Source organism: Panthera onca, chromosome C1 (assembly GCF_046562875.1).
Source record: "Panthera onca isolate mPanOnc1 chromosome C1, mPanOnc1 haplotype 2, whole genome shotgun sequence".
NCBI lineage: Eukaryota > Metazoa > Chordata > Mammalia > Carnivora > Felidae > Panthera > Panthera onca.
In genome coordinates this window covers 135824249-135837684 of record NC_138346.1, presented here as the reverse complement: position 1 = coordinate 135837684, position 13436 = coordinate 135824249, and the positions used below count along the sequence as shown (strand labels likewise).

Below are 13436 nucleotides of genomic sequence, written 5' to 3'. Positions count from 1 at the left end.
ATCTTCTGCATGACATATAGTGAAACTGGCAAAATACAAGGATAAAGAGAAAATTCTGAAAGCAGCTACAGATAAACACGCTCTAACATATAAAGGGAGACTGATAAGACTAGTGCAGACCTATCTACTGAAACTTGGCAGGCCAGAAAGGAATGGCAGGAAATCTTCAATGTGATGAACAGTAAAAATATGCAGCTGAGAATCCTTTATCCAGCAAGTCTGTCATTTAGAATAGAAGGAGAGATAAAGATCTTCCCAAACAAAGAAAAACTGAAGGAATTCATTACCACAAAACCAGACCTACAAGAGATCCTAAGGGGGATTCTGTGAGTGAAATGTTGCAAGGACCACAAAGTACCAGAGACATCACTACAAGCATGAAACCTACAGACATCACAATGACTCTAAACCCATATCTTTCTATAATAACACTGAATGTAACTAGACTAAATGCTCCAACTAAAAGACATAGGGTATCAGAATGAATAAAAAAACAAGACCCATCTATTTGCTGTCTACAAGAGACTCATTTTAGACCTGAGGACACCTTCAGATTGAAAGTGAGGGGATGGAGAACTATCTATCATGCCACTGGAAGTCAAAAGAAAGCTGGAGTAGCCATACTTATATCAAACAAACTAGACTATAAATTAAAGACTGTAATAAGAGATGAAGAAGGGCATTATATAATAATTACAGGGTCTATCCATCAGGAAGAGCTGACAATTATAAATGTCTATGTGCTGAATACAGGAACCCCCAAATATATAAAACAATTACAAACATAAGCAACCTTATTGATAAGAATGTGGTAATTGCAGGAGACTTTAATACTCCACTGACAACAATGGATAGATCATCTAGACACAGAATCAATAAAGAAACAAGGGCCCTTGGGGCGCCTGGGTGGCGCAGTCGGTTAAGCGTCCGACTTCAGCCAGGTCACGATCTCACAGTCCGTGGGTTCGAGCCCCGCGTCAGGCTCTGGGCTGATGGCTCGGAGCCTGGAGCCTGTTTCCGATTCTGTGTCTCCCTCTCTCTCTGCCCCTCCCCCGTTCATGCTCTGTCTCTCTCTGTCCCAAAAATAAAATTAAAAAAAAAAAAAAAAAAAAAAAGAAAAAAGAAACAAGGGCCCTGAATGAAACATTGGATCAGATGGACTTCACATATATATTTAGAACTCTGCATTCCAAAGCAACAGAATATACTTTCTTCTCGAGTGCACATGGAACCTTCTCCAAGATAGATCACATACTGGGTCACAAAACAGCCCTTCATAAGTATATAAGAATGGAGATCATACCATGCATACTTTCAGACCACAGTGCTATGAAGCTTGAAATCAACCACAGGAAAAAGTCCTGGAAAACCTCCAAAAGCATGGAGGTTAAAGAACACCCTACTAAAGTATGAATGGGTCAACCACGCAATTAGAGAAGAAATTAAAAAATATATGGAAACAAATTAAGATGAAAATACAACAATCCAAATGCTTTGGGATGCAGCAAAAGCAGTCCTGAGAGGAAAATACATTGCAATCCAGGCCTATCTCAAGAAACAAGAAAAATCCCAAATACAAAATCTAACAGCACACCTAAAGGAACTAGAAGCAGAACAGCAAAGACACCCCAAACCTAGCAGAAGAAGAGAAATAATAAAGATCAGAGCAGAAATAAACAATATAGAATCTAAAAAAACTGTAGAGCCGATCAATGAAACCAAGTGTTGGTTTTTTTTAAAAAACAAACAAAATTGATAAACCTCTAGCCAGGCTTCTCAAAAAGAAAAGGGAGATGACCCAACTAGATAAAATCAGGAATGAAAATGGAATTATTACAACCAATCCCTCAGAAATACAAGCAATTATCAGGGAATACTATGAAAAACATTTTTTTTAATGTTTGTTTATTTTTGGGAGAGAGAGAGCGACAGCATGAGTGGGGGAGGGGCAGAGAGAGAGACAGACAGAATCCAAAGTGGACTCCAGGCTCTGAGCTGTCAGCACAGAGCTGGATGCAGGGCTCAAACTCATTGACCGTGACCTGAGCTGAAGTCGGACACTTAATTGACTGGGCCACCCACGTGCCTTGAGTACCTCCTTTTTAAAATCTTTATAGGTAATAGTGTCCTGCCCGCCTTGAGTTGTGAGAGTTAAATGTGAGCTGGCATGTGAAAAGACCTAGCGTGGAACTTACATATTTTAAACTGTAAGACTTATTTCAGCAGGAAACACACTTTCCCAATCTAGTAGGCTTTAACTCCTTCTCAAAAGGTCTTGGATGTTTTTATTAGTGTTAATTGATCTTAACAAGTTATCACATAGATATCCTAAATTGTTTTATCTTTCATTTTTGTAAGTAAATTATAGAATTTGCAGTGATGGATCCTAGCAATCTCTGGAAACCTATTTGTAATGTGTCTATTGAGCCTGTCTGTGTCTGAGCTATATTCCAAAACATGATTTTTGTGTGCATGAGATTCTCTTTGGTTGTGGTCCATTGTAACAAGGAGCTCCTTTTAAATTCTACCGCATCCATACCTGTGCTTCTTTGATTTGGAATTTGACAGATATATTTAATTGATGAATAGTTGAACATTTGTTAGTGTATCTATATCTATATCTATATCTATATCTATATCTATATCTATATATCTATATCTATATATCTATCTCTTTCTATAGATAGATAGATAATGTGAACTCACTGTGTTTTAAAGCTATTTAAGATAATCTATATTAAGATCAGCTATACGAAATATAGAGTGTATAGTCTATTAAGAAATCAATATAAAGCAAAATTATTTAGAGTAACCTTTCTATGGTACATACATTTTTTTTCCAGAATAACTTAGAAGAGGATGAAGACGTGGAAATGAAAAATAGTATAACCCAGGGAGACAAACTACGTGCCTTAAAAAGTCAGAGACAGCCACGCTCCTCACCATCCTGTGCATTTAGGTAGATCAATTTTAAGCTTTTAAATTTATCTCGTGCCTCCATTTGTGGATAGGATGTTTAATCTTCTCTTTTGAATATCATTATACAAGTGCCATGCTTACCTCTTGGTTTTGTTTTTGGCTTATTGCCATTTTGTGTTGTTAACTATTTTATCACTATAGGGAGAAGCTAAGTTTTAGAAGCTTACTGAAAGCAGCTCCTGCAGTTTCAGTCTCTGGAGTCCCACCTCTTTTAAAAAATTTTTTTTTAATTTTTTTTTTTTTTTTTTTTTTTGGGAGAGAGACAGAGACAGAGAGCAAGCAGGGGAGGACAGAGAGAGAGGGAGACACAGAATCCGAAGCAGGCTCCAGGCTCAGAGCTGTCAGCACAGAGCCTGACTCAGGGCTTGAACCCACAAAACACGAGATGATGACCTGAGCTGATGTTGGCCGCTTACTGACTGAGCCACACAGGTGCCCCTCTGGAGTCCCACCTTAAACTGCTGTGCAGTGAGGTGTCTCTGGGACCGTGCTCTAAATTCCATTTGGAATTCTACTCTCCCTCCACGAGTGGGTGTCCTATCTTGTCGTGTCCTATTCTCACAGGTGTGCTGAGGCTTTTGTTTTGAATCTAGAATGTGTAGAAAAGTACTGAATGCCAAGCTTTGGTATATCCTAACACCTTAGCTTTATGTTCTCTATTTGAGAATTGAATAAGCAATTATTACCTGTGTCTGTACAGTTAATAACCATCCTGAGCTTAAAGTCTAAAATTACTAATCAGAATCAACTGATGGAACTTGACTTGTGATCCCAACATTTGGATCCTGCTAATGGTTCAGATTACTTAAAGAAGAAAGTCTTCAGGATCAATGTAGGTGCAAAAATCTGTGAATATCGTCCAGATTCTTTACTGGGGTGACAAGTTCACAAATGATTATAATGAGAAGTGGCTACTTTTATTTGCCTTTTAAGTGAGAGGCATGCACAACAAGAGGGGTGTTTTGCCAGCAGGATACATGTCAAACAGACTCACAGGGGATTTAATTTTCATGTGTTATTTGGGAGGATTATAACACAAGTCAGATTAGGTCTGAGCACATCATTACCTATGCTCTGAGTACTGGTGCCCTGACCTGAGAAATGAAGGTGTATATAGCTCAAGTCAAGGTAATCGTTTGCCATAGTAACATGAGAAGATGGGATAGCAAGCCTGGTCTTGGTAATAACCACCAACTACCACTAGAAAGTTGAAGAGATGTACCATTCACTGAGCAGCTACTACTGTCAGGAGCCACGTTAGGTACTTAGTTTGGAGATGAGGATTAACTGAATTAACACAAAAGATATGCATCATTACCCACATTTGGGTTGGTTGCTTGAGGTTAGAGAACGTCAGCCCCTCCCCGGTGGGATGGATTTGGATTGGAGCTGATCTTCAAATCCAGTACTGTTCAGAGTGTGCTCTGCTCGCTATGAATATCACCTAAGTCAGTGCAAGGTCCTTCAAGATTTCTAATCTCTTTTACTCACCATCTCCCCCCTTGAAACTCTTAAGAAATGGCTTTATCTCGCTTAAAATTAATTTCAATCAGATTTATATTTGATTCTTAAGAAATCTTAAGGGGGAGAGAGGGATAATTTGGCACATAACTTGGCACATAAGTAGGCAAAAGAGTGAGAGACTGTCCACTACCCAAAATTTACAAGGCTATTCTGATATGATTTTTCTATTTTCTTTTTTAATTCTCAGAATTTTTGTTTCATTTTTTGGAATTCAGTTTTTTTCTAACAGCATCATGGTGTCATCAATCAAAAATTTAAAAAAAAATTTTTTTTTAACGTTTATTTATTTTTGAGACAGAGAGAGACAGAGCATGAACAGGGGAGGGGCAGAGAGAGAGGGAGACAAAGAATCTGAAATGGGCTCCAGGCTCTGAGCTGTCAGCACAGAGCCCGACACGGGGCTCAAACTCGCGGATCATGAGATTGTGACCTGAGCCTAAGTCGGACACTTAACCGACTGAGCCACCCAGGCACCCCAAATATTTTTTACCCTAAGTGGATGCAACACCACCTTCTGATTTAAAGCAATTTGCTGTAAATGAAAGTCAAGATGAAACAAAATGACTAAAATTGGTTTCCTGCTGGTTGTAGGATTTACTTTAAAAACGGAATGAGTACTGATATCATACATTTGGGAGGTTTCTCCCTTTTGCCAATGTAATATTTGTACTGGTTTGACTCCATATGATCTGCCTTTTGGTCTTTGCTTAAACGTGCGAACCTGGCAGTGCGTGAGCATTTGTCTTTGATTTCCGTAGGTTGGATGATACGAAAGGGCACCTAAGAGCAGTGCCCCAGCCTTTCAGGTACTGTGAATGAGGTGAATTTCTAGTAGCTTGTAAATAAACACTGCCCTTTAGATACATTTCCCAACCCTTAAACTGGTGAAAACAAATCGCGCACAGCTCTCCCCTTTTAAGTTCCTTCCTTTGTGTTCCAGATTGTTACAACCCACCTTATTTTTAATGCTCACCATGAAGAGGATTTTTGTTTTCTTGAGGTGCTCACAGGGCCATGTGGCTATCGTTGTGATGTTAACATAGTCTGTGCTTCCAGCACGTTGTGGGGTCTCTAAATTACCCTTGCTCTGCAATGTGCCTTTCAGTCCAGTGATAGATTTTGCCTTTGAGTTTTTAATATTTCTGTCAGTTCTCTTTGCCCCTAGTTTTTACATGTGTTTGTTCTCCTTTATTTTCTAGTTTTATTTCCTTCCCCGTCCTCTATTTGAAGAGGAAACATTAGTGTTTTTCTCTGCAAAAATGTCCCCCAAAGCATCCCAGGGTGGTTCCTGGGTACCAGTGGTACCAGCGTGCAGTGTAGGGCTTAATGGGGGCCATAGACATGTTTGCCAAAACTGTTAATGCGATAGGGGTAAAAATCCAACTCACCCCTCACCTCTGGTTCTCATTCAGCCCTCGGTTTTAGGGCTGTTTTGTGCAGGCAGTTCTGAGAGGGATCAGACTTCTCCAGAAGCTTGAGCTGCTTCCTTGTACCACTTTCCCCATCTTTGTTTTAGAGGCAAACCATGTACTTAAGCTGTTGTTTGGGGGGAAGAGGATGAAGGCGAGAGTCTACAAGTAAATAATCTTTTCTAGAACAGATACATTAGGTCCAGGTACATTAAATGGTTTGCTCAGGATAAAACAGGTTTGGTATTAAAAACTGTGACTGGGCCCTAGTAGTCCAGGTTTGAGTCAATTTTCCCTCTCTGTCCACTCAGCAGACATTTACTGAACATCCTCTCTGAGTCTGGCACTGTACTAGCCACTGGGAATTGAAGTGGGAGACAGTCATTTGCCCCCAGTAGAGCTTATATCAAGGGGAATAGACAGATATCAGACAGTGGAATATGGTATAAGGGCTATGATTTACTATGAGAATATATGATGAAACAGGTTGCTTACCCTGCCTGGGAATTCAGTGAAGCCTTGCCGTATAGGGTTCCAACTGATTGGGCCTTCAAAGGGTAACCAATGGGAATGAGGCAGATGGAGGTGGAAGAGAGGAAGCAGAGGGGAGGTAAGGAGAGGAGAAGATGCCCTGGCAGGAAAAACAGCACGTGCAAGCCTGACGAAGCTGTGAATACAGTCCATTCAGGGAATTCCGAGCATTTTGTATAGCTGGAGTAGAGTTGTCTAATGAGAAAGCATGGATAGAAAGGACCTGCTTGCAAAGGCTAATGGCAGATTTTGGAGGCTTTCATAAGTAAAGCCAAGGAGCTCAGGCTTTCTGGGCACCAAGTAAAAATTAAATGGTTTAAACAGTGAGTGGCATAATTAAATATTTTAGATTCTACCTGAGGCTATTCAGAATTTGAATTTTAATGAATAAGATTAAAAGATGTTACTAGTAGTCAAGAGTAAGGAATAGTGGTGGCCTCACCTAGGGCAGTTGGAGAGTGGAAAGAAGAAGACAGATTTAATATATAAAGAAATAAAAAATATATACGTATACAAATACATACACACACACACACACACACACACACACACACACACACACACAATCACACACACATGTAGCCTAAGGACATGTGAGGAATGACTGCCTCCATCAAAGAAGGGAAGTGACCAAGCATGGCAAGATCATGGTTAAGGACAGGACTTTGGATCCTAGATCTGAATACCAGCTCTGTCACTTGCTCACTGACTTTGGGTGACTTTTCCTTTTTGCCTCGGTTTCCTCACCTGCAAAGTGGGGATTGCAATCGTAGCTACCTCATAGGATTGTTGTGAATATGAGCTAATGTCTGTAAGGTTCTTAGAAGAGCTTTTGACTTGGAGCAAGTGTGCTGTCAGTGTTGACTGCTGCTGCTATCACTGTTATCATGACCTGCCACGATGCCTTTAATGTTATGAGTTTATCTTGTCTTAGTTGATTGCTGAATGTTAAGATTACACAGCTTTCAGGTGACATTTTGCCCATTTTTCTCCACAAAGATTGACTTCTTCCCCACAAGGATCTGCATCTACTTTGAAGACCTCAAAAGTGGCTCTGTCCCCCTCAGCGACGGCCAAGAGGATAAACAGAAGTTCTTTGTCCTCAGGCGCCAGTGTAAGAAGGTAATTTTTCTCTTCCTCTTCTCAGATGCTGGTGGGGGGATAAAGGAAATCTGTAGCAGACAATGAGTTTGGCAGAAGTTTGTCCGAGGAAGGGATCAGGGAGAAGGGGAGAAATCAGAGAAGGCTTTTGTTCTGTCTCCCATCCTGAGGGACAGGGTCGTGTGGAGGTTGTGCTGTATGGCATCCCTTTCTATAGTGGAGCTCCAGCTTGCCTAATGTGATCCAGAAATTGGAGTTCAGTGGAACCTACTAATGATATGTGGTATCATCATTTCTCCTTTGATGTGTATGGGCAGAACTAAAATGGGTAGGGACATTTGAATGAATCTGTGTGGGTTAAATCTTACACTTCAGTCTACCTTTTACTCTCATATAGCCCCTTTCACTTACTCCCTACCTCAGGACACATAGAGCCCCCAGATGTCCTATCTCAAGACATCTGGTCAGAGTGGTTTAGCCAGCTTCTTGGGTCGCAGTGAACTGCTTAGACAGGAAGTTAACGTGTATAACTAACGGCCATATGTTGTAATATCACCAAGACGATAAAGAAGCCATTCTGTCCCCATTTGCCTTGATCAGAGCTGTCTGCATCCCATTCCCCTCTTGTCCTAACTGTGTATTTTAGAAACACAAACTCTGCATGAGCGTACATCGTTGTCTATGTCCTCCCCCCTCCCCACCTGTGTTTTCCATTCAGCTTTTCCATAAACTCCCGGCTAGCCAGTTCTCTAGGGAACTTGAACGCTGCAACAGAGGAGCCAGAGAACAAAAAGGCCTCCTCGTCCTCTAAGGCGGGTTTCGTAGCCAGCCCGTTCACCAACCTCTTGAATGGCAGCTCCCAGCCGTCTGCCAGAAATTACCCAGAGCTCAACAACAATCAGTACAGCAGAAGCACCAGCACCAGCGGGAGCACCGTGAGCAGCCAGCCGAGCCCCCACGGCGGCGTCAAAGCGGAGGAGCACAGCCCGGTTCTTCGGACCGCCTACCCCGGCCTCTCTTCTTCCTCAGCGAGATTCCTGAGCCGTTCAATCCCCGTAAGTTCGCAGACACCACCTCCTGGTCCTCAGAACCCTGAACGCAACTTTTGTGCCTTGCCTCCCCAGCCGAGGCTGCCGCCAAAGAAATTTAATAGCGCCAAGGAAGCCTTCTGAGCGATGCCTTCCCTCTGTGCTGTGAACCTGTCTATGCACGTACATTCGGCTGGCTCCTCTTCAAGTAAATGCCAAGTTTCAACTGGGGTTTCTTCCTTCCTTCTTTTTCTTCCCCTCCTCCTCCTTCCCTCTTCAGAGGGAAACCGCTTTCATTCCCTTCATCATGGACACCGTTGACTTACGTTACTTCTCAGTTAAGTTTTTGAATCAACTCTGAATATCTGGTGCAAAGCCGGGAGCTGATTCACACCATAGATGGTATTTGCTATGGTTGCAGTGGCATTGGGAAGCTTCGCTTTTCCACATCTTATATCAATGAATGAATTTCAGAGTATTTAAGTGTGGAAGGTGCTGAATGAACAGTAGCTTCTCAGAACTAACCATTAGGCTCTGGAATATGTCCCCTCCTTCAGGGAACTGACCCAGAATTAACAAAATGGCAAATGGGAAGGTGTTTATAAGGAGGGCCCGTGAGTAGGTATCTGGGATGTAAGGAAGGGGAAGGCAGAGTATCAGGAAGATGTTTAAAATTAGCTATTAGTCTTCTAGAGACAGGATGAAAGATCATCAAACACATTTTCCCCGGGAACTCTGTATTGAGGTTACCAAGCCCCCCTTTAACCTGGAAATCCCTGTTAGGTAAAATCGGTTGGTTCACACCCTGCTATGAGTCACTTTAATCACATATTTTGATTGCCTCAAGGGGAATTCATATCTATGGGAATGTGAGTGTTGATTTGAGAGAACAAGGACAAAATAGGAAGGAGAAATCAACCTCACAGATCAAAGTGCAACTCAGAGTTCAACACGGAGTCCAGTCAGGGCACAAGCAAACTCCAGTGTCCTGGGTAGTTTGGGGCCTGGGACTCCTTCATGCCTGCTGTTCTACCAACATTTCCTCAACCATTACCCAGGGAGTGATTTCTGCAGGGGAGCAGAGGGGACAAAAGGTGCTGGTAGCAGTGTGCCTTTCTTGGGAAACAGGAACCCAATGGAATAATTAATGAGACCCACTTCCCTTAGATGGTAGTTTAGGGAACCACTTTTCTTTTTTTTTCTTTTTTTTTTTTTTTTTAGGGGACCACTTTTCTAACATGAGGACACAGTGCACGTGTGTGTGTGTGTGTGTGTGTGTGTGTGTGTGTGTGTTGGTTGGACACGTTACCACTCCTGTCTCAACCTCAGGCCTCTTTTCAAAGAGGCCTTTTTTTTTTTTTCTCTTCTATGCACACACAGTCCTTTCTAGCACATATCGTTGACCCTTGAGCAACAGATTTGAACTGCATGGGTCCCCTAACACACAGATTTATTTCACTAAATACAATGCAGTAATATATGTGTGTTTTCTCTTCCTCTTGATTTTCTAAATAACATTTTCTTTTTTAAAAAAAACATTTATTTTGAGAGGAGAGAGCACACACATGTGTGTGCGAGTGGGGAAGTGACAGAGAGAGAGAGAATAAATATTCCTTTTATAGGAATAAAGAGAGAGAGAGAGAAAATCCCAAGCACGCTCCTCACTGTCATCTCAGAGCCTGACTCAGGGCTCAAATTCATGAACCATGAGATCATGACCTGATCCAAAATCAAGAGTCAGATACTTAACCAACCGAGCCACCCAGGCGCTCCAACATTTCCTTTTCTTGAGTTTACTTTATTGTAAGAATACAGTATTAATACATATAATTTATTAATTGACTGTTGATGTTATTGCTAAGGCTTGTGGTTAACAGTTGGGTATTAGTAGTTAAGTTTTGGGGGGAATCAAAGTTCTATGCAGGTTTTGACTGTGCGGGGGCCAGCACCCCTAACCCATGCATTTTTCAAGGGTCAACTGTATAATTTTCCAGATATGATTTTATTCTCAATGTTTTTCAACATTATTTTAAATTCCTATATAGTGCCAGCCCACTCCACCACTTAATCTGAATCTGATCTCATGATATTATGGGTATAGTTGTATCAGTAAAAACTTAAATCTTAGTAACTAGGGGGTTAGATGGAAAAGGATAGGTATTTACCTTTTCATAACAAGATATGCAAGTCGTGTGCTTCCCAGCAGGAATTGAGTTGTGAGTGTTTTCATATACTGATTGTGGGTCAACCTCATTGTTAGACCAGAATACAGATCTGTTCATTTTCAGAAAAAGTGTACACATATAGATGTATAGATAATTATATAGCTATCTTGCCGATTTCATAGCTGAAGATTTAGTGTAGTCTGCATTTGTAGCTGAATACCAGAAGCATTGGGAGCTTGGCAAGAATAACATTCTACTTTTTCTGGATCTCAGTTTTCCTCTTGGCTAGTTGAAGCATGGGGATAGTCTTTAGATGATTGGTGATCGCCCTTCCCTCCCATATTTATATAACTTAGCTTTTGGTTTCATTCCATATTTTGATATTTGTCTTCACCTTTCCTCCTTCTCCTCATCCCTCTCCTGGCCTGAAGAGAGTGGTTTTCTGATAATTAAATTTAAAGTAATAGTCTGTGTGGGCAGCTGCTGCCGTTCCCCTCTTCTCTCTCTTAAATTTGTCATCTCATTGTAAAGAGAAGCATTTATAAATAGAATTGCCAGCATGACAACATTTTCCTCCCTCTCACCCTCCCAGGAAGTAAGAAGTAGCAGGTCTCTTAGAGCTGACTTCCCCTCCTTTATCTTTGCCTAGAAAACCTCTGTGGGAAGGGAGGCTCCAGGTCCTACCCCTGCTGGTTTGCTGGTACAAAGTCTAGATTAAGATGGAAATTCCCATTTTATAGGAATAAAGAAAGAGGTTGTAAGTTGTTTTCCTTTATCACTCCAGTACAGCTTTTCTAATTGTGGGTTTCTTGTCTAAATAAGATGGTTCTTCTTTCCAGCACTTCCTAAGTTGTGAGGCATATGACCCTTGAAGAACTAGGAATAAATCTCTCAACAGAAATGTTTTTAAGCCCTTGGGTAGGAAATGCAGTCTGTAAGGCAGTATCCTCCCAGCACCTTTAAGAAAGACCCAGAAACTCCTAGGGGATGAGGGTGACGGGTGTTTAGAGAGAGTCTAATATTTTAGAAGCTGCAATTAGCATCTCTTTTGAAAGCTGCAATTGCTCTCACTTTATGCAGCAGTTCAGCCCCCAGAAAAATGTAAAAATGATTTCCTTGTTCTGTCATTAAGTGCTTTAACACAGAAAACAAGAACAAATGTTAAGGAATTCTTATGGTTGTGACAGAATCCTGAAGAACAATCAGATTTTATTTTTATTTATTTGGCCTCTTCTGTTGGTCTTGAGGTTTCTGCTGCCAGTAGAAACTGCACAAGGTTTCATTTTTTTATTAACCCACTTGTAAAAAAAATCAGTTTTCCCTCCCTGACATTCAGAGGAGTTTTCAAATGCCTAAGAAATGAGGGACGTGTGATTATGGCGTGGGTGGGGTGGAAGTATTTTATTAAATTGAAATTACTTGAGGTATCTGTCTTGAATATTTGCTCTGTTTTATTTTTAAGAGACTTGCCACTGAATTGCTGTTCATCTCCACTGTCCTTACCTGACCCCTAAAGTCTGGGTGAGGTCATGATGCTTTCCCCGTAAACTCTTCTCTCCCCTGCCTTGGTCTTAATCAATACTCTTCTCACTCTGCATTTTAATCATCTGTTCACTTATCTGTATCCTCTGGTAGACTGTAAGCTCTGTGAGGGCAGGGGCGGTGCCTCTGTTTTCTGTGTCCTAGTTGTATGCTCTGTGCCTGGGATATGGGAGGCCCTCATTAAGTATTTCTTGAATGGATATATGAATGGTTAGATGTTTAAATGAGTCAGTGTGTTTAGAGTAACTTCCTCCAGAGGGTTTGAGAGATTAAATATTTTGCCTTAGATTGTACCACAAATATATAGCAGAGGCGTAATTTGCACATAGGTCAGTTTGACTCCAAAAAGCATATTATTTTGATTATATCATATATATATATATATATATATACATATATATATGTATATATATATGTATTATATATGTAATTATATATGTAATATATATATGTATATATATATGTATTATATATGTAATTATATATGTAATATATATATATATATATTAGATGTTTAATATACAGGGATATCTAGGGGCGCCTGGGTGGCTCAGTTGGTTGAGTGTTCGACTCTTGATTTCGGCCCGGGTCACAATCTCACAATTTGTGGGTTTGAGCCCCACGTCGGGGCTCTGCGCTGACAGTGTGGAGTCTCCTTGGGAATCTCTGTCTGCCTCTCTCTCTCTGCCCCTCCCCACTTGCACTCTGTCTCTCTCTGTGTCAAAATAAATAAATAAACTTAAAATAAAATACAGGGATATCTAAAGGGTATCTCATTTTTCCAGGAAGGGTCGAAGAAAGATGTGCAGAAGAGATAACATTTTAGTTGGGCTTTGGAGCATAAATAGGAAGGAGCCTCCTGGGAGTCTACTTAAGAAAATAGGAAGAAGAGAAATGGCCATTGCAAGCAATGGGAACTGTATGAACAGAAGCACAGCTTTAGTACTGTAGGTAAACTCTTAGGTTCTGAAGACAGATAGACCTAGGTTAAAGTTTGATTTCTGCCACTTCCTTGTGGTGAGTACTTTGGCAAGTTATTTAACCTCTCTGAGTCTCAGTAAAACGGAATAATAATAATCAAGGGCAGACTAGGTTTTGTGCACCCTGAAGCTTATATGATATGGTAGGACCTATGTAAGATAAAGAATACAAAATAT

General features: G+C 40.9%; 1 protein-coding gene across 7 annotated transcripts in view; it reads left to right on the top strand.

The window, feature by feature from the left end:
• CDC14A (cell division cycle 14A) overlaps window positions 1-13436 on the top strand; it is a 187506-nt gene that overhangs the window by 156529 nt on the left and 17541 nt on the right. For 2 of the 7 annotated variants that reach the window (XM_078451614.2, XM_078451615.2), the window contains exons 12-15: window positions 2844-2959; window positions 5262-5309; window positions 7443-7565; window positions 8263-8599. In XM_078451614.2, coding sequence (XP_078307740.1) covers window positions 2844-2959; window positions 5262-5309; window positions 7443-7565; window positions 8263-8599 — 624 coding nt within the window. Of the gene's footprint in view, window positions 1-2843; window positions 2960-5261; window positions 5310-7442; window positions 7566-8262; window positions 8781-13436 lie in introns of all 7 variants that reach the window. The other 5 variants (XM_078451611.2, XM_078451612.2, XM_078451616.2 and 2 more) reach the window with 4 other exon arrangements.